A 27,507-nucleotide genomic window follows, 5' to 3' on the forward strand; every position below is an offset into this window, starting at 1 on the left:
TCGCTGGTAGGGTCACAGAAGCCCTGGCTAAACTCGCTGGTAGGGTCACAGAAGCCCTGGCTAAACTCGCTGGTATGGTCACAGAAGCCCTGGCTAAACTCGCTGGTAGCGTCACAGAAGCCCTGGCTAAACTCGCTGGTAGGGTCACAGAAGCCCTGGCTAAACTCGCTGGTATGGCCACAGAAGCCCTGGTTAAACTCACTGGTAGGGTCACAGAAGCCCTGGCTAAACTCGCTGGTAGGGTCACAGAAGCCCTGGCTAAACTCGCTGGTAGGGTCACAGAAGCCCTGGCTAAACTCGCTGGTAGGGTCACAGAAGCCCTGCACAGTATCATAGGAAGTATCATGTCGTGGCTGCTCAGCATGTTTAGTAAAACTGCCACGTGGCTTGGTCAAAATCTGTGGGCATCCATCGTCGGCGTGGCTGGACTGTGTTCGGTGCTGCTAAGGAATTTTTAACCAAATAAGACACAAGCCGACCACGACACCTCTGACAGCCAGTGCTGTTTTATAATTGATATGCTGTTGATTTGACGCTTGCACAATGGGGGAGACTTGCAGTCGGCTGTCCACAAAGCTCCTTGATTTAGCTTCTGGTGATGGTTGCACTAATATGTGTAGGTGGTATGTGGGAGACATTTATTTCGGCATTAACACCCAATTTTTGATCTGCTGTAACGATGATTATTTCATTGTTGTAGCCCGTTATTGTATTTATTCTCATACGCATATCACTTGGAGCCATATACAATCCCACACTGAACACGTAGTCGACTTTTGACCTAGTGTGTTGTAAAGTGTCCTGGTATCGTGTTATAGCCCTAGGTAGATCTACCGGTGATGCGATGGCATCCTCAATGTTAACCACGAACTGTTTCTGGACGTTGTAAGCGGTTCCCTTATTATCTATGATGGCGAAGCGTGTTTGCCAACAAGTACCCCAACACAGTCCACACGTAGGTTCGAATAGAGTCGTTCAAGCGTATGGTGGCAGCACAAGTGAACCCCTCCGATGTTTTTGATATCAAGCTGTGACTGCCCAAGGATCGGTTTGTTTATTATGGCTGACATGGATCTGCTCATCCGTTGTGGGGCCTATAAATGTATGACGGTGGTGGTTGTGTGTGCCATCTATTGAACCGAGCCTATACGTTCCATACTTATAAAAGTACACGTAGACTTTACCGAGGCCGTGGTTCACACCGGGAAGACGAAAGTCTTTATTCGATGGAATCATGAACTCCCCACAAATACGTTCATACGCGCTTTTATCATATGGGTTATTGGTCATACTCCACGCTTTATCTTGGGGGAGAGGAGCACTTATTTCCTTCAAGATCCGTCTCGTTTGATAATAAACATGAAACAAGATGACTGCCTTACTCAGTTTGTCTATACCATAGTCTAGGGTCACACCCGACCTTGTCTTCGCACACCACACAGCGAAGTTGAGTTGGTTTTGCCAAACTTGCATCGGGTTTTGATGCCAGTTTTACCACTGACTGTGCATTACTGACGGTCACGATATAGTTTTTGAAGATATCAATGAACTCGGTATTAAAATGGGGGGGGTCCTACGGACAGTCGACTGCATGTCCCCCTCAGCTGACTGCAAGTCCCCACACGATTTTAATGTGTGTGAAGTCAAGGTATTTATGTTGTGCATATCATTATTATGTATAATTTATATTATAATATGTACATTACTCTTCCGAATATAACGAACGGTGAGACCGTTCAACTTACACATGCCATTGATAACACGTCTGGCCAACTCGAAATAGCACTATCCGATATCACCTACTACCCGCGATGGACAAACATCGACCTCGGAAGAAATCATAAGGTCTTCGTCGATGGAAAATTGTTCTACATACCCAATGGTTACCAAGTGTGTGTTCTCTCAATGATGAAATTTTCAAAGACTTGGAAGCAAAACTTATAATAAGTGACTCAAACGGAACATTGGTGTTAGACAAATCCAGTGGATCACATAACCTGAGGCTCAGTGAACCGTTGGTGAGAATGCTAGGATTTACAACGATTGATTACTCACAGGAAATAACCCCTGGCACAACAATCATTGGTTTGGAATTACCAGATCTAATTCCATACCACGAGCTATGCATTCATCTAGACCAGCTTAGCACAGCGGATAATATACTAAGTGGACGTCCTTCCACGTTGTTGAGGGCCGTCCTGTTAAAACAGAAAAACGCAACGAGGGTCACACCGAGTCATATTCATCGCGCCAGTATAAAAAATTAACAAGTGGTAATATTTCTGAATTAAGGGTCTCAATTTTAGATAACAAAACCCCTGTAAATATAGGATACATAAGCATAACACTGCACATATAAATTGGTTAGTAATCAAGGACAGGGAATGTGAATAAAACGATGCATTAATGTTGGTTTATCAGACCTAGGTGATACTAGAGGGTTTGATGATGCAGGAATAGGAAAAAAATGTACGTTTTTAAGCTTATGAACAACATTTACAAACGAGTTGAACGTCCCGCCATAAGTCAACCTGGTTCTTTTAACCTAGATACATCAGGATCGGGCAGTAACACGCAGTATGATGTAGTTTTGCAGCGATGCAGATGAATGGAGAATACGACCATAGTTTGGTGGTATATTGGTTGGCTTAGAAGACTTTGACAGGCCGACAGATATCTGTCAAAATATGCCATACAATATAATACGCAATAGCAGTAACAAGTGGACGATGTTACCAGCTCACATCAACTGACTTCTCAACACTAATTTCCCCATACGTTTTCATGGAAAACAAAGACTACTACCTAAACAAAGTCGTAAACAACAGAATCCTGCTCGTGGCTTACTTCCCAGCACAAAGACTCAGTGTAATCATCACACCTGCCTCTAGTAGAGCACTCCACATGCTATCCTGTAAACTCGGGGAAACCGCGGTATTGCAATTAGTTACTGATTTCGATAGTGTAGCCACCCTCCTAGAAAGCCTCTGAGGTAATACCGCGCTGGTTATACACGTCTTCCTAGGTGAACCACCGCAGAACGATACTGAGATCGTGAAAGGAATCAACCTCCGGTGGGTTAAAAACACCAGGGCAGAGTTTGCTCAATTTACGTACGGGTGGGGGGTGATACTAGTCTGCAAGATATCACATTGATAGTTGAAAACACTGTATCTCTAACCAAGATTTTTCTATCCGAGAATATCAGTTTTATTAGTTTAAAGTTCATACATAAGGCATTATCAGAAAAACTATTTGAAACCATTTTCTGACAGATATATAAACGATGGTTTCCAATGTAACACCCGATGACACACAAATGAGTTCAATTCACCTGGCGAGGAAGACACCCAGTACATCTTATACTATAAGGATAAAGTTTACAAACGAATGCCACTTGCAGATTATCCAGAAATTGAATGGACTAAAATAACACTAACCAACCCTTACGTCATTTATAGTCAAAGTGGTTATGCTCTCAAAATGATTAACGACAGCATCCTTCTCACATCCTTTCTTTCGGACAAAGAATATTCTATACAAGTGTTACGATTACACTGATGGCAACATGTTAGCCCCAGCCAACTCGAATGCCATTTTAGACATTAACCATCAAATAGAATTCCAACGTTTTTTAGTATTTTTCAGTTGTGATTTGGGTCCATTTTGTATTAAACCACACACAACAATAATTATAGACGTATATCTCGCAGAGAGGCCAACCGATCCAATAAAACTTTTACATGGTCTTAAAATAAGTTGGTATAAAAACACGAGAATAAATGTTGTCAAATCACAATAAGACAAGGCATTTCACTATCAACAAGCCTCGATGGGATTCGTATTTTTAATCGCGGAGATACTCATATCTCACCCATTTACCTATATGATAATATCAACCTTATAGGCTTAAAGTATTTTCTTTCAAATTGACAGACAATTACAAATAGTTTATAAGCTATATTATAGACAAAAAGAATGTTGCTGTATCCAGCCGTAGATGAAGAAGGAAATATTCAAGGAAGTGCAGACGGACTTGCGAAGTGAAATAATTACATAATCATAAGAAGAAAAGTATATATCCTCAGTGAATATTCAGGTGTTGTGAATGTTTCATTTACGCTAAACTGATGCCATACAGGTGCACGTGTTGCTCACAATAAGATATGTAGTAAAACCGTCTAGTCGTTGGCATATTCAGGACACTATTTCAGTGGTGAAACCATTCATTTTAGGTTTTGTCTAAAAAGAGATGAACTATGACAAAGATACCTTTTACACATTGAGTGGAAATTAGGTGAGATATATACTAATCAGCAAACCAGAGTCGTCTTTTTCCAAAGTTACAAAATGCACAAAACATGCCATAACATCAACTAAATTTCACATTATTTTCAGTTATTTCATTACATCTGAAAAAGTGGCTGTTACTCCGTTAATAATGATGCAAAATTAATCAAAATACATCTACAAAAACAGAAGAATATGGGAATCTAAGAACTAAAATATGTATCGGATAGGTCCACCCAAATCGCTACTACCTGCTTTCTGACTTAGTACATTGGCATCGTTTCTTACGAATTGTGAAACTACCAAAAGGTATCCTCTCACACTGGGGAACTTTGTGTTCACTATGAACAAAACATAACGAAAATATACTGTCCGTATCCACAGCAAATTTTCTCCATGTGATCTGAGTTACACTGACCTAATGTAAAGTATGGCGGAATTATGCCCCTTTATCTTTATACGTGCATGACCTCTCTGTCGACGTTTGACGTCATGCATTAACGTATGACGTTATGCATTAGCGTCGTTCAGATATCAAAGCTGTATTTTCTTCACTCACACTTTTCGTAAAGAGGACAAATTAAAAACCTTGTAGCAGAGTGCTTTTATTGGTGTATGATAAAAACGGAGAAATTTACTTTTTTCACCGCACACAAACGTTTTGGATAACATTGAGCAGTGTCTATTTCTCAAACCCTTGAGGTAGTCACAGTTATATTTATACCAACGGATAGGAAATTACATATTCTATATTCCTGTGTAATTTTATAGCCGTATGCACATCCAGGACCAAGCACAATGTTCACTTTTCAAACCTTCAAACCATTGTAAGCTTTGACCTTGTCACTCTAGAACTTTGTCCCTACTGTGACGTCATAATGCATAATTTTGTAATAATGACGTCATTTTGTAACTGTTACAATCTCTCTGAAGATACATGTTGGAGAAAAGGGCATTTTGTACGTACTTAGCTACCTACCTCCCGAATGTGAACAAAAGTTCAGACTCGGGATTCAAACGCTGACAACTGAATGTGAAGAAGATTCATTCTTGAAGATCAAATATGGGAAACTGCAGTTCAGTTGTTTATGTTTTCTAGATGACCAGGACTCACCATGATCACCTTGTCCATTTGAAGGGGTGACATAATGTATATTGGCACTGTTGGTCATAATTTGAATCTGTACAAAATATTCAGATTCGGGATTCAAATGACGAAATCCGTTTTACACACAGATTGAGTAGTCTGTGGGTTAATTAAAGTAATACTCTACACAGTGATATGTTAACTATTGAATTTGCAAAGAGCATTCTTAATTCGAAAAGTAGCGTTTCTTCATCTATGATTAAGGAAGTAGTTTTGCAGTTTATCTTTGAAAGGTGCGTGTTCAAGGAACCGCATTAACATGCAAATAACACAGTTATGTCTGTAAGAGATGGTGATGTCTACATCTGTTTTGCCCTTTACACCAGATGAAATAGCCACCTCAAAGTAATTTGCTGTACTGGGATTTCTTCTGCCAGGACACACGGCACACATTTCAAGCAAAAGTCTCAAATTATATCTTTCATATTGATCGGTTGCATACTCTCAGAACATTTTCTTTCATTGCAGAATACAGATGTATATTTGATTCGACTGCAGAGTATTCTGAAGAGGATAAATCAGAAACAACGTGGCTCTGCAAACCGGACACCCTCAACCTTGAAGTCGACAACGAGACCAGAAACAGTCATTTTACTCGATTTAAAGAAAATATCACACGCTCGTTTGAGGCTTGTCTAGGGAGCGTTTCAGCTGGCTCTGTGATATTTACCTTTCATCATAGAAGCACAGAAGACGCCCTGGGGATGATCAGTAAACATGCAGAAGTGAGAGCAATGATCCTGGAATGCCTCCAGGGGATAGCTTCTACAGTGAAAGACATCCAGATTGAAGTCCAACTGCAGGACTTCATAGGTAAGGGACGAGTTTACGTGCTGGACACGGACCAGACGCTGCCTTGTTTTTTCCTGCCTTTAAACACTTGCATGTCTGGTGAACTTGTTAATGCACAGGTGTTTTGGATCAAATGAAAGTCAGTATCAGGAAACTTGCTTGCTACTTTTGTGTAATGAGGCTGACAATGACACCTGTCATTTACTATTGTGTCGTCCTAACGGGAATCGTTCAGTATATTTAAAATATCACCAATAGCACGTACAATTAAATGCTTGTAATATGTTTGGATATGTTATATGACATTAATCTTAGGGGTTTAATGAGAACAAATGTTTGGAAAGAAATTATGAGTCTTAAAGTGTATTCAATACTTATTAAATCTGCTTCTAATTCTGCTATTATGCTTTAATACCGAGTTATGCATAAGCATAATATGCTGTTCATTCGTACATTGTTAAGGAAGGTCTGTTCAGAACTGATTAGATTCTTGTTTGGCATCTTTGTTTCGAATCGCTTTTGGAATGATCGATGCTGATGTTCTGGATCACTGGATTGTCTGGCCCAGACTCGATTTGTTTACACACAACATCATACAGCTTTAATTCTGTCGAAACAAATACATACTCATGAAATAGCCACAACTGTACACTCGAATGTGTTGATGGATGTGGGAAGGGTTTTGTCTTTTCTATTTTGAAATATTGTTCATTTGGGTAATGTCATCATTTCTGTATTAGTACTCTAAACCAGGTTATAACTAAATGCCATGGTTGTAGCGTCTTTCATAAGTAAGCTATGTGTACTTTCAGTTTGGACTCCCAACACATCCTTTGTACATTAAAACCATCAACTATATCGTGCCCACATTCCGACTCAGTGTGATGCAAACCAATTCGGTTTTTCCGTGGGTAACATGTCAGAGCAGTCATCCTAGAGTTCCTCGTATACCGTTGCTAACAACGGCGTACCCTGGATGACACCCCGCCCTAGTGGACTGGTCAGTGTGTGACCATGACTATCTGCCACAAGGCATCTCAGCTGGCAGGGCTAGTACAATCAGGAACACGTGTGATATATAGTGATATGTCCAGTGAAGATCACAGTGAAAATTGTCCTTCAGCATCACAGGCTTTACACGGGAAGCGAGAAACTGGATCAGGTGCTCATGGACTTGATACATGCATGCTGTATCCAAGATAGGGTGATCTATACCTGAGGCATTTCATCTTTTAGCCTAAAGTCGAATAGTCGTCGTCCCTCGTCTATAACAGCCATAATAATTCTGAGTGATTCACCAAGTAATGTTAATATTGATTTAATCATAACCATAGAATATAATGCAACATAAAAAGCATGCCTCATTTTTATTGGCCATAGCTATGGCGGTGTGAGTCCTGGAAATGAAGGATTCTACGTGTCCTCCAGGAATCTAGTAGAATTCTACGATGCACATTCCATTTTCACTCTTTATTAATGCTTTTGTTAAGAATGTTTAACTTGTGGAAACAGTGTACCTGCCTTTCTGATTATTTGCAAGTCTCTTTTGACGTCTTTACAGATGATGTTACAAAAGGAATGAATCCATCTTTAGGTCTACTGTAATGTCCATTGTATGTTACAAATTGCTAAACTTACAAACTGCTGACTCAGAACACTATTTCAGATCCTGATTCATTGCCTGGACATGGTGTCCTAGATAGAAGATACGTAAACATGCAGGTATCTGTGATCAACACGCCTGTCACTCATCTAGTTTATGACATTATACCATCAAGCAATCGATATCTGTGAACCTTTCTGACGCAAACACCCCAACAAATTGATTGGACCGTCTTTTACGTGTGTTAATGATTCAAGTATTCCATGCTTAATGTTCCAATGTCGGTGGTATTTAACCACATGTGTTAGGATTCGTAAAACTACCCGCAGTAATTTCTAATTTGCTTTAAAGTCCTGCTTTTTCCTGATATATGTATGTATGTATGTATGTATGTATGTATGTATGTATGTATGTATGTATGTATGTATGTATGTATGTATGTATGTATGTATGTATGTATGTATGTATGTATGTATGTATGTATGTATGTATGTATGTATGTATGTATGTATGTATGTATGTATGTATGTATGTATGTATGTATGTATGTATTCATCCACAAAATATCTATTACATGCAGGAACACGACAAAGTGGTGCAAGACCTGTCAGAAGAAGTGGCAAACTTGAAGCAACAATTACAAGACATGAAGGAGATGGAACGGGCACAGCTGGCAGGTATATGTTGTAGGTCGTATGTCTGAAAAGGTGAACTAGTTTGGAAATCTAACTAATCATTAAAAAAAACAGTGGCTAAATCAAAGGAGTGACTTGTTCTGAACGTATGGGTTTTGGATCTGATCTATTGCTTTCAGCAGTTAGTATTTTTTCAAGGTTTTCCTCGATGTTACGTGTAAACATGCTTTTCTAAAAAAACCCTTACGCATTCCACTGAATGCCCAGTTAGATCAAAGTGAGTTATTTCGATACATCGTTGTTGTAGTTGTGTACATTTTAGGGATACAGAAACCAGTGGAGTCTGTGAGTACAAACTGTGATCAGGAACACCATTATTCAAGATGATCTGTACGTCACTGTAGCTACAAGACAAGACCCATCTAGAAGCTGGATTGTGGTGTCCTTGGTCGCTCTACTTTCTGTGGACATGAGATGGCAAAGACATTCCACTGTGTTCACCTCATTAAATACATTCACAAAAAATAATGTTGAACAGCTGGAACGCAGGAGACATTTAATCAATAAAACATCAGAAATTGTGTCAAGTTAATGTACTCTTCTTACTTAAATGATTGTAGTAAATCCTACAGCTGCAGATCTTACTGTTTCAGTTACTGCAGCAGATACAGTGACAGACGTTGGTGATGAGGAGTTTCGGGATACTAGAGGTAAGCTGGAACAGGATCAGTATTTGTTTTATGTGTCGTTAACAAGCAAGTGATACATCACCACATAGACAAGGAGAATATATAAATTCAGGACAAACGTGAATAATAGACAATGGTTAAGAAGTGAGATGAAGTCGATTCTAAAGTTGATAACTGGTAATAAACTTAATCCGATCACGTTTAATCCCTGAGTTCTTTTCTGAAAGCGTTAGGGTAAAATGACTTAATGTCGTCCTGTATTTTCATTATGATAAAACGATGCATAGTTACTGGTTTCTGTAAGTAAATGTGTTGTTATAAATATGTCCGTAAATTACAGATCTATCTGAACCTGGAGGCGGCCACAGGAAAAAGGGGGACGCTAGTAAACCACAGGTGTAGTCAGTTTTACTCTCATGTTAGTGATGTTCAAGATGATGCAGTTCACTATTCCTATTGAGAAGTGACATTGCAAGATCTTGATCTGATATGTATCTCTCAAATACACGTAAATTGACAGACAGTTTCAGGGGATATTAATTGCAGCTGAACCAAATATTTCCTGTTATTTTCTAAGATGTTAATGCTAAATAAGTGGTACTTTCTCATTCAAGCTCATTTACCCATGTTCATAACCCCTTTCTTGCAGCACATGTCTGAAACCGTCACTGATCTGAGAAGACAACTTGCAGAGACGAGGCAGGAACTGAAGGCCACCAAGGAGAGGATGTATAGACTTGAGATCACACACAAGAAAGGTAACCCTGGTCGACAATTACTACACACCCCAGCAATGACAGTCATTATGCAACGACAAATATTCATTTGAAAACACTGCATAAGATCGCACTACCTTTTTATCAAACATCAATGCCATAATCTGTAGTTTCCTGATCGGAAATGTAGAACAGATTAGAGTTACTTCCCCTGAATCCAAGTGCTGCGGCCAAGTGTCTGTATCGTCATCATCTAAGAAATATACACAGCAGCATCTGAAACAAGACCTACAACTTAGCCTTTCCTAGGATGTGTATGTGCAATAAAGGTTACAAGGCAATCCTATCATGACCTATACAGCGGCAGAAAGAATGAGTAAGGACTACTTCCATTCGTGACAACTTGTGTCATTCCGGGACAAGTCCAACACCCCACATCAGAACTAAAGTACTGTCGGAAATAGGAAACAAAAAACTGTTCTTGGTCTGCTACTATGCATCCCTAACATTCACACAACTGCAAATAGGACACTTAACCGCCACGCCAACTATATCGGCATATTATGCTGGTCCCCACGCATGCAGGCTTATTAGCTTGCACTTTACATAAAGTGTAGAGATTAATTAAAAAATAGTTTTCCGTATTTTCGACAGTACTGTAATTTAAACAATACAGCAACTCTATTTCTGTTGAAATCCATCAGTATTAACCACATCATTCACACCTATTGACCTGTTTTTAAACAATAATTTTGATTATGATGGCGCTGTTCCTTTGTTCAGGATCACAACGTGGTCATTACCAGCAGATCGACTTATGTTTGCACACACACACACACACACACACACACACACACACACACACACACACACACACACACACACACACACACACACACACACACACACACACACACACACACACAGACACAGACATGCGTGTGTGTGTGTGAGTGTATGTGTGTGTGTATTTGTAATCTAACATCATCGATGATAAATGCAATTCAGAAACAACACAATCAATGTAATGTAATATAATGCAATGAATCTGGTGTTTATTCTAACCCTCATGTTTGTCTCCACAGCCACGAGCAGGGACACACGGAAGTCTGGGAGCCCCTCAAGACCTGACACACGAGGTGGGTGGAGCCAGTGTCACATGTGTCGTTAGTGGGGAGACAACTCTCCACATACTCACAAAACTGTGTTAGAACTGTCAGTCAACATTCTAATGATGTAAGCATGTAACGTGTTAAAATATGAAGTAGTTCTTGTCATTCCCTGACAGTTTGTTGTCAGCCATGATACATGTATAGATTATGTATCAAGAGTTTTGTATCATCAGTGTAAGATGTGAACAATGTAGCTGTAAGATAAAGATGTCCGACCTGTGTACAGAGTTTACTTCGTGTTACAGCGACACCGACTTCCTCACGTAGATACACCCGGGCAGACGCCGACCTCCATGTCGCCTGCTGGGAGGGGAACCTGGTGGAGGTGAAGCGGATCCTGGACACAGGTCGGGGTGACGTCAACAGTAGAGATGGAGTCGGCAGGACGCCGGTGATGGCGGCAGCACTTGGGGGACACAGAGATGTGGTGAAGCTGCTTGTGAGTCGATATGCCGATGTGTCATTGGTGAACGTGTACGGTAACAACATCCTTCACTTCGCCTGTTATGGAGGAGACAGGGAGACAGCGGAGTTTGTCCTGTCTCTGGACGGGGTGGACGTCAACACCAGGAACAACAACGGGCTGACAGCCGCCGACTTGGCGAGAGGCTTGGGACATCGTGAACTGTCGGATTTCCTGGTATCACGTGGTACACAGTGTTGTGTTATGTAGTCTTGATGTAGTCATTGAGGGAGGACATGTCGCAACTGACGCTGTCGTGGTCTATGCCGTTCACGTCTTCGCGTTGTCTATAATTCAGTATTTCGGTGAGAATATTTGTTTTGTTGGAGGAGAAATAAAACGTTTTGAGAACATTTTCAGACATTTTGTTGTTTATGGAACTTTACAGAATCAGGTAAGGACATTGTTGACTGTGAATATTGATGATATGTTGTTAGTATATGAACCCTGCATCTCGTGATGTAGTTCTATTTTAATTATGTGTCATGATTACCTCATTAATCGTGAAACACACAACAACAACATGTTTGTTTACATCTCACTGCACTCTCTGACCTCTGACTGACCCGAGGTTCACCAGCTGACGCGGTGCCAAATGCTCAGTGACGTCACACTGCTGATGACATCACGGTGTTGTGGTCAAGGTGCCGAAGTGGCCAGCTGTTGTCTGTGCCTTGTGTTTCAGGACTGCACAGTGCTGGCTTGGTGTCAGGGCTACTGTAGCACCTGTACAGAGTAACACAGTCATCCGCAGTCCATTGTTCTATGGTCAAGGGGGCGGTAGGGTATCCTAGTGGTTACATCACACCGAAGGCCTGGGTTCGATTCCCATGGATACGATGTGTGATGCCTATTACCGATGTTGACGGCCGTGCTACTGTTGGAATATTAATAAGGGCGGCGTAAAACTAAACTCACATAGGGTTTCCTAAAGTCTGAAAATAACATGGTATCAAAAGTCTGAAGAAAATCGTGAACCTAAATACAGAAATAAAAAGGCTAAGGCACCATTTATCCAACAACATAAATCAGTTAAAAACAATATTTTCGGGTTTGATTTCGCTAAAACATATATTTTAAAATAAACTATGTCTGGAATTTTCTCTGACGCACTTTCTTATAAGGTCTGAAACGTTGTGTGAGTGTTGTGTTTGTGTGGTGCTGGCTTGCTTTTTTGTTGTTTAACACCGCACACAGCAATATTCCAGCTATACGTTGGTGGACTGTAAATAACTGTGTCTGGACCAGACAATGAAGTGACTGACATCATGAACATCATTCTGTATAGTTGATATCCGTGAAGGTATGGGGTAAAATAGCCCTTCATCAACCCATGCTTGCCATAAATGGCGACTGCTTGTCGTAACTAACGAGACCAGGTGGTCAGGCTAACTGACTTGCTTGATATATTTCATCGGTTCCCAGTTGAGCAGATCAATGCTCGTGCTGTTAATCACTAGATTGTCTGGCCCAGACTCGATTATTTACAGACCGTCTCTGTCACACTTTCTGATATCTTTGATGAAATTGGAACGATGGGCAGTGTCATAGATGTTGATATCACTGTTCTTGTCGATGATGTAACTCCAAGTACACATACTTATCCTGCTTGACAAATAGACATTGTCAAATGACCGCTTTTTTCTCAGTTTTCATCGTAGAACTTGGTGCGAAGGGTTTTTAGGGAAATCTTTAGGGGCATCTTTAGGGAAATGAGTGATATTTTTTTTTAAACTGGATTTATGTATTTATGTAGATCGTTATGCATTTAAATGTATAAAATAGCTTGCCCAAAATGACGGAGTTTGATTTTCCTCTTGGACGTCAAACGTCGACATACTGGTATACACATTCACAGTTAAAGATTAGGAACATCACTCCGCCGTGTTTTAACACTAGGTCATTGCAACCCATGTTTATTATATAAATAATTTCTAAAAATAAATTCTCGATTACTTACAGACGCCGCCATCTTGATGGAACATTACGTCGTTTAACAACAATTTTCCTCTCCGACGTCAAACGTCCACAAAGACCACACTCACGCACGCACGCACACACATACACACGCACTCATGCACACACACACTATATTTTCGTAATGTGTTGTTCACAGAAAGCAATAAAACAATCCATATTGTAACCGAATACGAAGTGTCACAAATTATAAGCAATTACAGAAAGTACTGGAGGGGTGTTCTATCCACCATGTAAACTATTTCTTATGCTTCCATACTGTCTTGATTGTGAAGATGTATTTTGACTAATGTTGCACCATTATCAACAGAGTACCAGCATCACCATCACGTGCACTGCTGCTACTGTTAGTTGGCGCCATGGCTTGTTTTATGTGTAAGTGACGTCAGAGAAAGACGACATTGGTGTGTGGATTTGGGCAAAAGCGAAAGACGGGGAATGACAGATCATCTTTCCAGATTATCTTATATTAATTAGGTAATTCTCTCATTCACTGTAGTTACAGCATTACAAACAATTGCAACATTGTATTATTTGTGTTTTCTACAAGTGTTTTTTTTCAAATGTTTACATGGAATAATGATGCATACTAAACCTACTTCGTCTCTGACGTCATTAGTATCCACGTGAGATAAGCGCATGAATCTCCATTCTGGCTGCATGTCTGTGAGCGTGTGGACATCGGTCAATCTGACCGTTGTTTTCTACGTTATTAGCCTGAACAGTCGAGAGTAGACCAGGCGCATACCAAGCCAATTTGATTCGTGGAAACTCTATAGGTTGCAAAGGTTCTTTATATTTAGATAGTATTGTGAGCTTACCCATGGTTTTTAGCAGAATCAGCCCATGTATTTTTTGTAATGGCAGCTATTCCCCTGTAGGCACTACTTTACGGGAAACTTCTTTTGTAGACGCTACAGTTATACTTGGGACAAATGGTATTTTTCTTACCTTGTTGACTGCTTTTATCATGGTTTTGTGTTCAACGTGAACATGTCACGTGGAAAAAGTGGACACCGCGTTTGGAGGTGTGTGTTACCACCTATGGGGATTTATTGTTGAAAGATGTTTCACCGGTTTGGAAACTGTCTGAAAAAAAACAAAACATTATGTGTTTCATGGAAGTATAAGCGACAATATTATGTGGACGATGGCCGGCTCAATGACAGACGTAGACGAGGCCTGGAAGTAGGCCACCACCACAGATATCATCATAGATTCAAATAGCTGTTATTGGTTTGTGTTGCATGGGGGTAAGCGCAGTAGCTGGAAGAGTGAAATAAATGCACGTGCGGTACGTGATGACTGTTTCGACCAAACGATCTCCCTCACTAGCACTCGCTCGACATCAGTCGCAAGGGGATCTGTGGGTGTATGAAACGATCTCCCTCACTAGCACTCGCTCGACCTCAGTCGCAGGGGGATATGTGGTTATATGAAACGATCTCCTACACTAGCACTCGCTCGATCTCAGTCGCAAGGGGATCTACGGGTGTATTTAACGATCTCCATCACTAGCACTCGCTCGACCTCAGTCGCAATGGGATCTATCGGTGTATTTAACGATCTCCCTCACTAGCACTCGCTCGACCTCAGTCGCAAGGGGATCTGCGAGTGTATGAAACGATCTCCCTCACTAGCACTCGCTCGACCTCAGTCGCAAGGTGTTCTGCGGGTGTATGAAACGGTTCCATACACTCACATAAGTTTTGCGACAGTTACATTATCGCCCCACTGGACTGCGCTTACAATAAGACATTTCCATAGTCTTGTGGTCGCAAGTCAGTCGCAGAAACTGTCGCGTTGGTCTCAACCCCAGTCGTGGCTGCTCGCATGGAAAATCGCCAATACTGTCGTACCACAGTATGACCATATTGACGTACCACAGTATGACCATATTGACGTACCACAGTATGACCATATTGACGTACCACAGTATGACCATATTGCGACGACTAAACGACCGATCACATCCCTCTCAACTCGGTCTGAACTCGCTCGTCCAAGAAATGACCCGTGAACAATTTTTGTTCGCAGTGGGATCTCACAACTGGCCTGGTGTAATCGGAAGTCAAACAGTGTCACAATCCGTCTCTAAAATTCCGGCTAAGATCAAACTGGTCGCAGTGATCGCGTTGAGCCCTGTATCGATCGCGACCTGGTGGAACAGGGACCTGAGCGCTTTAACCTTTTGTGACCCATACAAACTAAACCATAATTGATAAATTGACAACAACAAAAAAACAAAACAAAACAACAACAACAACGAAACAAAAAAGAACAACAAAAAAATCCTCATTACAAAGGAAGAATGGTAGAGATCCACAACAACGGATGATGTGCCAGATCTACAACAATGCAGTTTGTAACAGATCTACAACAATGTAGGATGTAACAAATCTACAACAATGCAGGATGTAATAGATCCACAGCGATTTGACATCTGGCAGATCTACGACAATGGAGGATGTAACAGATCTATAGCAATGCAGGATGTAACAGATCTACAACAATGCAGGATGTAACAGATCTACAGCAATGCAGGATGTAACAGATCTACAGCAATGCAGGATGTAACAGATCTACAACAATGAAGGATGTAACAGATCTACAACAATGTAGGATGTAACAGATCTACAACCACAGGGAATGTAAAGACGATTTCCTTACGTTTGATTTTCTGAGAGAACATGGCTGAATCTGTATTGTTCTCCTATCCCAGCCGTGCCACCTGTTACTGATCAATGCTCATGATGTCAGTCACTTGGCTGCTCTTTACTTCACTGTATACAGGTAGAAGGTAGCTGTTTGAAATACACGGTAGATCAATGATACGGTCACTGTATGTACCACTAGGTGTGTCATTCCAGTCAACCATCACCAAGGGTCATAAGCTGCCTTCCTTTCGGCATTTGGTTTGTGCAACGTGAACACTACACAGTGCGTGTCTCGGTGCTCCATGAGAACCTTGTATATGTCCGTTACAAGACACGGGTCTTTTAGTTTCTGTGTAACCTTCACAAATGTGGAGGGACAGATAGAGATCGGTATATTCGGATGAATGAGTGAGTGAGGGAATGTCGTTTTACGCTGACCGTATTGCAGCTGACCTTATTGATCTGTCAAAAGTGACCCGTTCTAAACAAACCAGTGACCGATAGCTTGAACAAGGAAACCGTGACACGTGTTATCAGGGTATGTGACGGGTAATGTCAGGTCAAGACATCAAAGTGTCAGGACAGTGGCACGCAATGTCAGAGCACAGTGACACGTGAAGTAAGGACAAAGGGTCATGTACTGCCACTCACTAAGCCAAGCCACGCAAATACACGGTATCGATGTGGTAATATACGGTATAGATTCCGGGAGGGCTAAAAATACACATAATGGAGTAAACCTTGTGTGCTGTGGAATGAGCTTTTGCAGGAGTAAATTGATACCAGGATACCAGGATGCTAGTGTAGCGGGATGTCGGATACCAAGATACCATGATACCAGGTTACCAGGATACCAGGGTAGAAAGATACCAGGATACCAGCATACAATGGTACCAGGATATCAGGATACCAGAATACCAGGGCCCTTATTCGTAGCCCTAAGAATTCTTAGCTTTGATCGTAGTAAACGTGTTAAGAATTGGCTTAAGAAGTTCATAGGGCTACAGAGATGGCATCAGCGCCTGGCAGAAAAGATGTCTTGACTCACAAGGGGACTATTTTGAAAACTAAATGTGGTTCATACCAATAGTTTGTGTTTTTCTATGCAAGGCTCAAAACGTATAGACATCCGCTCGTATCATGGAAGCTGATGTGAAACCGATAGGATTCACCTATGAATAGACTGGCTCCGGTATTTACACATGCAGGAGGAGGTATCTGAATTTGTGTTGCTTAACTTCGCTCTTTCCAATATTCCAGGTATATGGAGGTTTTCTGTAAGTAATTGAGTTCGGACCAGACAATCCAGTGATCAACCCATAAGCATTGACTACGTAAATGGGATACCATGACATGTGTCAATCATTTCAGCAAGGCTGGCCTAAATCGCGGCGTATTACGACAAACACTGATTTGTTGAAGAGCGATTGTGACCCGCATCTTCAGGGCAAGGGTATCTGAACAAAATGACTAACATTTTGGGGCACTAAGTAGTGCAGTTCATCAATAAAGTACCGACTAGCACTTGTCTTATTCCATTAGTACTCCGTGGGTAAACAAAACGCAGAAATCATGTGCTATCAGATATCGCCTGGTCCACTCAAGAGCAGGACTGGTGTTGGAAGGTGGATACAGTGCATTGACTGTTTTAATGTCTCATTTGTAACTAACTTGGTCTGTGTCTGACGATACTGTATTGTGTGGGCAGCTGGGGAAAGCACAACTACGTCTTTCGAAAGAATTCAAAAATAGGGAAACTGTCTGAAAAAAAAACTATATTAAGATACACATTAAACTTTATTCTTCCTGTTTTTCTGTTTAGGATATTTTTAACTTGTGTGCACTTCCGTTGCAAGACGTGTCACTATCCCTGCACATCCCACTTATACACACTCACCTGCTGTTAATTAACTTCATGATTTCACTGGTGTCCTATACCTGTGTTATACAGCAAAGCATTGTACCTTCATCGACTTCAAGGCGATTACATACTAATCTTGTCAAAGCACGCCATGTCACGTACGAAAACAGAAGTCATGAGTTGTTTCTTAACATGACATCAATATTAGCGATTATGTGACAATACCTAAATTCTACATCTCATGGCTGTGAGCAGTGCGAGGACTGTCACGCCTTCACTCAAGCTTCATAACGAGGAGGAGCTACATGAGCCTTTCCCCTAGGGAATGTGACTTCTGGCATGTTGGTGTTGGTGACGATGCTAGCGGACACTTCCCTATATGTTTTGTATTTCCCATCATCGGACAGTTTTACATTCCTGATATGTAGAATTTAGCTTTACTCTGTGCACTGTGTGATGAAGAGAGTGTGCGTGTTCTGCCATACAAGAACTATTGCATGTGTCGATAATGCTGACACAATTTTCTTATTAAGTATGATAAAAATATTCATTTGATAGATTTTCAGTGAGCATTTGTGCTAAATAGGAACATATGTTTGACAGCTGCTGCAATATACCTTGACAGCATAGAAACATAATTATGGTAAAATGGTATAATGTATGCTTTAGTTGTTATCAAAAACTCGCAAAAAAAATTGCCCGACAGCGATTGTTAGAGGTACACCTTCTGTAATGTTCTACAATGTAAGTTGGAGTTCCAGCAAGATTAACGCACTTCCCAATTCCGGCAGACCAAGAAGGGCACTTCTTAAATCTCATCCTTTTGAGAGAAAATGACTGCTCTCTGACAGCGGGCATAGAGCATCAAAGTGCGCATTTTCAAAACGCGATTTCAGGCTGGCAAAAATATTAACAGAGTGGACGTGTTGGACTGTTCGTCTGACAGAGATAAAAACAGAAACGTTGCACATATTGGACCTGTTCGTCTGACAGAGATATAGACAGAAAGGTTGCACATATTGGACTTGTTCATCTGACAGAGATAAAGACAGAAAGGTTGCACATATTGGACCTGTTCGTCTGACAGAGATATAGACAGAAAGGTTGCACATATTGTACTTGTTCGTCTGACAGAGATAAAGACAGAAAGGTTGCACATATTGGACTTGTTCGTCTGACAGAGATAAAGACAGAAAGGTTGCACATATTGGACCTGTTCGTCTGACAGAGATATAGACAGAAAGGGTGCACATTTTGGACCTGTTCGTCTGACAGAGATATAGACAGAAAGGTTGCACATATTGTACTTGTTCGTCTGACAGAGATAAAGACAGAAAGGTTGCACATATTGGACCTGTTCGTCTGACAGAGATAAAGACAGAAAGGTTGCACTTATTGGACCTGTTCGTCTGACAGAGATATAGACAGAAAGGGTGCACATATTGGACTTGTTCGTCTGACAGAGATATAGACAGAAAGGTTGCACTTATTGGACCTGTTCGTCTGACAGAGATAAAGACAGAAAGGCTGCACATATTGGACTTGTTCGTCTGACAGAGATAAAGACAGAAAGGCTGCACATATTGGACTTGTTCGTCTGACAGAGATATAGACAGAAAGGTTGCACATATTGGACCTGTTCGTCTGACAGAGATAAAGACAGAAAGGTTGCACATATTGGACTTGTCCGTCTGACAGAGATAAAGACAGAAAGGTTGCACATATTGGACCTGTTCGTCTGACAGAGATAAAAACAGAAAGGTTGCACGTGTTGCAGGGCGTGGTTATTGATGCATAATGTTGAATGCATCATAGGTACCTGGGAAATATAACAGAAAGGTATTGTTAATGATTTGATGTTGCAAGTGCGTGTTCGTGTTCGTGTGCGTGTGGGTGGACTACGCGTGCGATAAACTTAAACTAATGCGAAAGTCTTAAAGTTTCTCTACGATAGGACCCGTGAAGGTCCCAGGGTAGAATTGGCCTTCAGCAACCCATGCTTGCCATAAAAGGCGACTATGCTTGTCGTAAGAGGCAACTAACGGGATCGGGTGGTCAGGTTCGCTGACTTGGTTGACACATGTCATCGGTTCTCAATTGCGCAGATCGCTGCTAATGTTGTTGGTCACTGGGTTGTCTGGTCCAGACTCGATTATTTACAAACGTCCGCCATATAGCTGGAATATTGCTGAGTGCGACGGAAAACTAAACTCACTCACTCACTCTCTACGATAGAGAATTCTGCATGAATCTCTGTTTTTTTCTTTTTTCCATGCCATGTTCGCGGGCGTTTATTCTAATTGGAAATGTGTGACAGATGAGATCCCTTTCTTGCAAATATTGATTATGATATGCAGGTATTGTCGTAACTGGCGATTTGGGTGTGAGTAACCCTACTACCAGTTACCTGTTACGATTCACTCTCAGGAAATGCAGTATTCAAAAGTGTATAAACCTAAAGTAGATCAAAATGTATAAAATATGAAATTAAAATATTGGGAACAAAGGCAACTTGACCGACTTGAAAAGGTGAATGGTCAGTGTCTTAGGAAAAGATTTACATGATGTTAATTAAAGCTTGTTTCACCAGTGTTGTAACATAGATTACAAAACTTAAGAAAAAAATTACAATATTTGGATTTGATGCGAAACAGTTTAGTTAAACATTGTAGACTTGACAAACAAACTTTGAAAAAAGGAAAGACAAGTTACATGGATTTGAACCTGCATGTCTGATAACAAAATGACCCCAGCAGTCCACTATTGCAACCATTAAGTTGCATATTTTTTTACCTCCCAGTGTGAATTTAAGCCTATATATTACACTTTACAACTATGTATGACTTGACGTCTGCTTGTGTTCATCATCTGCTAGACTTGATGCAATGTTCTTATTCTAGCTCCTTTTCATACAGTTAAGTGTAGTCATTTTGGTTAAATGAAATCTAATATGCCATTGGAAACCTCAAGGTACATAAGTTCTTGGAAAATGCATATGTTTATGTATGGCAATCCTGTTGAATGACAGTGTTATTCTGACAGTGACAGGTGACTCAAAGGTGCTTGATACACAGATGATAGAAAAACTATGATCACATTCTTATATAATAACATAGATTCTCACCTTTACAGCACTGCTTGATCATATTTTGAAAATCTTCAGATATCTCCATACTTTTCTACAGAGACCAAAAACCAAACACCAGTGTTTACCTCTCATAAATCAGCCTTGTGAATGCCTTATGATATTGAAAACTTTAATAACGATGTTTGATATGTGTATTTTAGAGCACAAAACCATCCAAAATATAATGTATCATGGCACAGATGTGCAAATGTGATGGATTGTCTTTAAAGATGTTAGTTTCAGCCAATGTTTATTTTTTGATATGTTGTATGGGGCAGTTTCATGGACCGAAAAAATGTACTTTTTTAAAGATTTTGATGTGAGCAAAAAGCTTGACCCACCACAATGTTTTAGGTGTGCATTCTAATTTACTTTCTATATATGTGGTGAAAAAATTGGGATGGGTCACGCTTTTGCTCACACTTTTCTATCACTCTGAAAATCAGAAAATGTAGTACAGCCATATATATGTTAACTTTGAGGTCTTCAAAGAGGAAAACTAACAACACCAACAACATAAAAATGCAATTGGAGGTAACTTCAACAATTAATTTAGCTGCTTTTATGCTAAAATTATCGTGTTGGAAAATTTTGATAATCATGACATGTTGTGGGCCAATAAGGGCCTCTATCATACCTTGTCCTTTACGCATGCATGGTAGCAATTACAAGGAGGAACATTAGTAATACGGGGTAATATTAGTAATACGGGGTCATATTAGTAATACAGGATTAATTCCGTAACTTTAGAACGTTACTAAAGTAGTTTCCTATTTGCTTCATAGTATCTATAATATTTTCAGCAGACATCAGGTTTATAAACGTATTGAGTGTTGATGGATAGCTGCTGTTATCAGGAAAGCAGAGTTGTCGTTTTTGACTGTACTTAAGACAAACCATCATTACATGGTATTCATCCTCAATAAGAGATACATTACTAGAGTGACAAGAAGTGCATTATCTTCCTTCACATAGTGTATTGGAGTGTTGATGGTAATGACATGTAATTAATGATCAGCTTCAAAAGATGGAAAGCGTAGCAGAATTATGGAATGTTTTTGTTGCACACTTACGCACTGCCTGTTAAGACGCATTTTCTTAATGAGAACTATGGCAGTTTGAAAATAGGTCTAATGATATACAGAAGAACTACAGTGTGAGTGCTTGAACTATGACTTTAAGATTGTACATGTCTCTTTAATGTGTTTTAGATGTGGTGAACCAGGTGTCAGATGGCTCGCAGCCCGTATTATTGACTGAAGGTACTATTAACAAATTCACATTGTTGACGGTTACTAGTAGTGTTCTTGTTCAGCCTCGACTATTTTCTGCAAAACTTTAGTTGAACCTGTTCAATTACTTTACAATAATTAGCTCCCCACATTTCCGAACCATAAATAATACTGGAGTTATCGTACTATCAAATAGTTTGAACAGTTCCTTTAAGTCTAAATAACCAAGAGTTTGCTGGTGTCTGTTGAGTGGCAATAGCGCTTTAGTGGCTTTAGTTCTTGTCCATGATAAAGTTGGTGTGAACAATGTTCCAAGATATTTAAATACATTTACAGTTTGGATTTGTTGACCTTTGAAATACCACTTTCCATAGTATCAGAGAGGGTCTCCTTTGCTGAAGACAATGATTTTAGATTTTTTTAAGGTTCATTCGTGGCATCAAAAAATGATTCAACTACATTTATTTCTTCTGTAACTGATTCGCAGAACCTGAAACAGGTGAAACATCTCCTGCGTGCATGAGGCCAACAATACCTGGACAGTCGGTTTTTAAGAATATACCTCTTCCACCTGTTTCTTCCATTCTTGTTATAAGCTGATTAATGAAGATTACAAATATCCGTGGGCTTAATATACATCCTTGTCCTTGTCCCCATATTGCAACTGAAATAATTTGACAGACTGTGGTAAGTACTGACACATGCTGGTAAGTTAGAATACATTGATACAATAAAGTTAAAAAATTCACCGTAGATTCCAATTTGTTGAAGACTTCGGAACAAAACATCATGGTTTACACAATCAAATCCCCTGGAGAAGTAAAGGAAGAGGCAGTAGAGTCTCCCTCTATTCTTCACGAGATATTTCTGTATCATGGCATGCAGTATAAATATATGATCTATGGTGGAATATGCAGGCCTACATCCAGCTTGAGACTCAGAAATAATGTTATTATCATCACACCGCTGTTTGAGTCTGTTATTGATCACACTTGTCAGAACTTTGCACAATGAATCAATGAGAGATAATCCCCTATAGATGGGGTCAGTTACACTTCTACATTACTGGATAGGACGTATAACACTCTTTCCCCAAGCTCGTGGGAATTGTTCACTTGTTGGTAAACATTTTTTTAGTAGCTCTGTCAGTAATGTGTGATATAATGTCTTGTTGATATGACGAATTTACTTACTGTTCCATCAGTTCCTGGTGATTTACTGTGTTTCAGATTCTCAATTCAATTTCATCCTCTGAAGTCTGTGCAAATGTTCATTACATATTTCATACGATTCACATGAAACACTTAACTGTTAATTTTGGCCGTTAGTAGTAGTTTCAGATATTTTAATGCTCAGTAGATTATGAAAGTGATCATGTATTTACACTGTTGTGAAGTTCCACTGCCACTGGCTTTCACTGATACAGTTGATAGAGTTGCCCGTCACGTGTGGGGTCCCGGGTTTGTCTCTCCATCACCGTTCACCACCAACAGGTTGAGCGTTAGTGGTGTAAGCCTCAAAATCAGGCAAACACCTCGTTTCCCAATTGAAATTCCATGTACAGTTGTGTGACCCTTACCAGGTTGCACAAGACAGCCTATTTTAAACCTGTATTGTTGTAAACTTTTCCCCATTATGGAGCAGGGATGAACATGTCAACACTCAATGATGCTATAAAAAGAATGAAAAACTGAATTGCAGAATGCTCCGCTGGTATCCATTTTCTGTCCAACATTAAACATTTTAAGTCAGGTTTAGTCTTCCACATTTTTAGGGCTAGTATTTCTGTCATTTCAGTGTGTGGCTTATCTTGCATACAGTCGCCTTCAGGTGAGGGGATGATGTAGGTCCACCTAGGGACCGTGCAGGTAGCAGAGGTACTGTAAGTCCCCATGGTCGCTAGAGTGAAGAACTACCGTCAGATGCTGGCGATCTATAGCCGGGTTTTATATTGCACTGTCCAAATAGTTCTATTGGTTTTAACTTCTGCTAGTTTTAAACTCTAACTGCGATATTTTAGTTGTTTTAGTGTCCTTCGTCTACATTTTTATGATATACATATATTCCATTTCTATGTCAGGTATGTTTTCGTGGCTACATGGCTGCAATATTACCGATGTGACGTTAAATATTAACTCACTCACTCTCCAACATTACCCATACCTGAATGGTCAATCATCACAAACAAAAACAAGTGAGTTGAGTTTTACGCCGCACTCCGCAATATTCCAGCTACATGGCGGCAAACAAAAACAAATCGCTCAATATTGAATATGGTATCATTATTTATTAATATTTTAGAAAATCTTACTATCAACCTGGAGTAACTACACGAACATGGAGTAGGACGCGTTGAACTTTTTACATCGGCATCAATTTTTTCTCGAAACCTGTTTGTGATTACTTGTGATCGCTCTGGCAGCAGGTGCTACGAGCAGTCATTGAGGCCACATGTAAATAAACTGCGGTATAGTAAGTTGTTTTTGGTTCACGTTTGATGTATGAAAGGATAAGTGTTTTGTATCATCAGTGTAAGGTGTGAACAATGTAGCTGTAAGATAAAGATGTCCGACCTGTGTACAAAGTTCACTTTGTGTTACAGCGACACGGACTCCCGTACGCAGATACTCCCGAGCAGACGTTGACCTACATGACGCCTGCAGGAAGGGGGACCTGGCAGAGGTTAAGCGGATCCAGGACACAGGTCGGGGTGACGTCAACAGTAGAGATGGAGTCGGGAGGACACCGCTGATGGGGGCAGCACGCTTGGGACACAGAGATGTGGTGAAGCTGCCTGTGGTTCGAGGTGCTGATGTGTTACTGGTGAACATTCACGGTAACAACATCCTTCACTGCACCTGTGTGAAAGGAAATAAAAGGACGATGGAGCTTGTCTTGTGTCTTGATGAGGTGGACATTGATAGTAGAGGAGGGAAGGGCCGGACACCGGTGATGGATGCAGCTTGTAAGGGACACAGCGATGTGGTGGAGCTGCTTGTGAGTCAAGGTGCTGATGTGTCACTGGTGGACGATGACGGTAACAACATCCTTCACTACGCCTGTGTGAGAGGAGATCGGAAAACAGTGGAGTTAGTTCTGTCATTGGGCGCGCTGGACATCAACAGTAGAGGACCGGGGAACCGGACACCGATAATGGAGGTTGCTGGACGGGGATGCAGAGATCTGGTGGAGCTCTTTGTGAAGCGAGGCGCTGATGTGTCTCTGGTGAGTGATGATGGTGACAACATCCTTCACTGGGCCTATGTCGGTGGAGACAGGATGACTGTGAACGTGGTGAGCATCGACGCCAGGACCAGCAACGGGGACACAGCCGCCGACGTGGTGAAAGGCAAGTGACATGATCAACTGTCCATCATCGTGGTGCACAGTTGAGTGAAAGTTAAGTGTTGATGTAGACAGTGATGGTATACCAACATTTACTGACACCGACGCTGTTAATAATTCAGTGTGAAGGTGAGAATATTGGATCTGTTTGAAGGCAAATACAAATGGAGTAATGGGAACATTTTCAGACATTGTGTTGTGTTTGGAAGCATAATCAGGTAAGTACTGACTGTAATTATTGATGGTATATCGTCGGTATGGAACAACACTGTATGTCAACAAGTAGATCTGTTTACATTGTTAGCCATGCATAGTATCATGAAGTCTCTAGATCGAGACAATGAACACTTATTTATGATTTTACGACCTCTTCATGACTGAGGCTAATAGTTGTCAGAAGTTTTGTGGAATCACAAGCTTCTTTGTACTGAGTAGGATTTGCGACCTTTTTGACCTTGCCATCTTTGAGCTTTATCAAGATGACCCCACCTGTGACCCAGGAGGATTCAAACTTGTGATCATTAACCATTTGTCGTGCGTCACGAGCTATAGTAGCACGTGTTTAGTTAAATCTTCATTGATGAAGACTGTTGGTTTTCCCGGTTTCTTTACATTCTTCAGTTTTGACCGGGATTGTAATAGCAGACGCTTAGTGGCGTTGCTTACAAATCGCACAAGCCCTGGGCGTGGACTTTCTTGTGGGGCGGTGGGGCGTCTTGGTACCCTATGACTGATGTCAATGTCACATTCTCTGATATTGACCCCAATTGTTTTTGCCAGTGAAACTATAATCCTATCGGTATTTTCCCCCTCTGTCTCAGTGATACCACTAAACCGTAGGTTATTTCTGCGAGAGTACTGTTCACTTCGGTCTAACTTCTCAGTTAATGACTCAATAACAGCGTCTCTCTCTTTAAGTTTACAATTTAGGTCATCAACCTTTCCCTCAACTTCCAGATGTTTAGCTGATATCTGTTCGATTTCTTCCCGGATCATCGGGCGCAGCCCCTCGGCTACTACTGAACCTATGACTTTCAATACATTGTCATTTTGAAAGGTAGGAACAAGTTTCTCTGCAAAATTATCCATATTCGTGGAAGTGTTCGATGTCTCGGAATCTGACATGTAAAAGGATGGATCAGATATATCTGATACTCACTTGACACTGGCGTTTATAGTCGGCGTCAATCTGTTCGGGCGCTGTTGACACTTCGTCTCGCGGGATAGACTTTATAATCTATCCGGATTTCTGTTATGAACGTAATAATTCTTTAAACGTTATTTGACAATAAAAAAACACCTTGGTCTTACCTGACACATCCGAGGTACTCAGAGGTTCTCGCATCCGTTCTCTGTTTCCTTCTTCAAGTCGCGAATTCTTTCGTCGAGTGCTTTTGGGGAAAGTGAGGTGGGGAACGTTTATTGGACGCAGCCATCTTATGCTTAAAGGTTTGAAAATAATTGCTAGGAAAACAAATTTGTCATATACAATTTGTTCCTACCCGCCAAACAAGATGGCGTCTCGCTAACACTCACGGGAAATACACAGTTTTGTCATTGTTGTTTTTTTTTTTAAAATAAATCTAATATGACCATTTGACAGTAGATTTCCGCGTTCTACAACAAAAGAGGAAGGTACACCCTGTCGTGAGTTGTTTTTGTAACAATTAGGTAGTCTCGTGTGGACGTGATCCTGTCGCCATTCCTTTATTTGTTTACATTGCCGACATCAAAGGGGAGTGTGAAAAGTGGAATTCAGCGAACTGAATGTATGTACTCAAAGTGACAACAGTGGGCAGTT

General features: G+C 40.7%; 1 protein-coding gene across 5 annotated transcripts in view; it reads left to right on the forward strand.

Annotated features, from left to right (window-relative positions):
- The window catches only part of LOC137269890 (uncharacterized), a 175,733-nt gene that overhangs the window by 62,773 nt on the left and 85,453 nt on the right, over window positions 1-27,507 (forward strand). For 4 of the 5 annotated variants that reach the window (XM_067803727.1, XM_067803728.1, XM_067803729.1 and 1 more), the window contains 8 exons: window positions 5,906-6,250; window positions 7,896-7,951; window positions 8,413-8,509; window positions 9,121-9,177; window positions 9,497-9,552; window positions 9,806-9,914; window positions 10,958-11,011; window positions 11,290-11,860. In XM_067803727.1, coding sequence (XP_067659828.1) covers window positions 5,906-6,250; window positions 7,896-7,951; window positions 8,413-8,509; window positions 9,121-9,177; window positions 9,497-9,552; window positions 9,806-9,914; window positions 10,958-11,011; window positions 11,290-11,717 — 1,202 coding nt within the window. In that variant the 3' untranslated portion in view covers window positions 11,718-11,860. Of the gene's footprint in view, window positions 1-5,905; window positions 6,251-7,895; window positions 7,952-8,412; window positions 8,510-9,120; window positions 9,178-9,496; window positions 9,553-9,805; window positions 9,915-10,957; window positions 11,012-11,289; window positions 11,861-27,507 lie in introns of those variants that run through there. The other variant, XM_067803725.1, reaches the window with a different exon arrangement.

This window comes from Haliotis asinina, unplaced genomic scaffold (genome assembly GCF_037392515.1).
Source record: "Haliotis asinina isolate JCU_RB_2024 unplaced genomic scaffold, JCU_Hal_asi_v2 scaffold_18, whole genome shotgun sequence".
Classification (NCBI taxonomy): Eukaryota; Metazoa; Mollusca; class Gastropoda; order Lepetellida; family Haliotidae; genus Haliotis; species Haliotis asinina.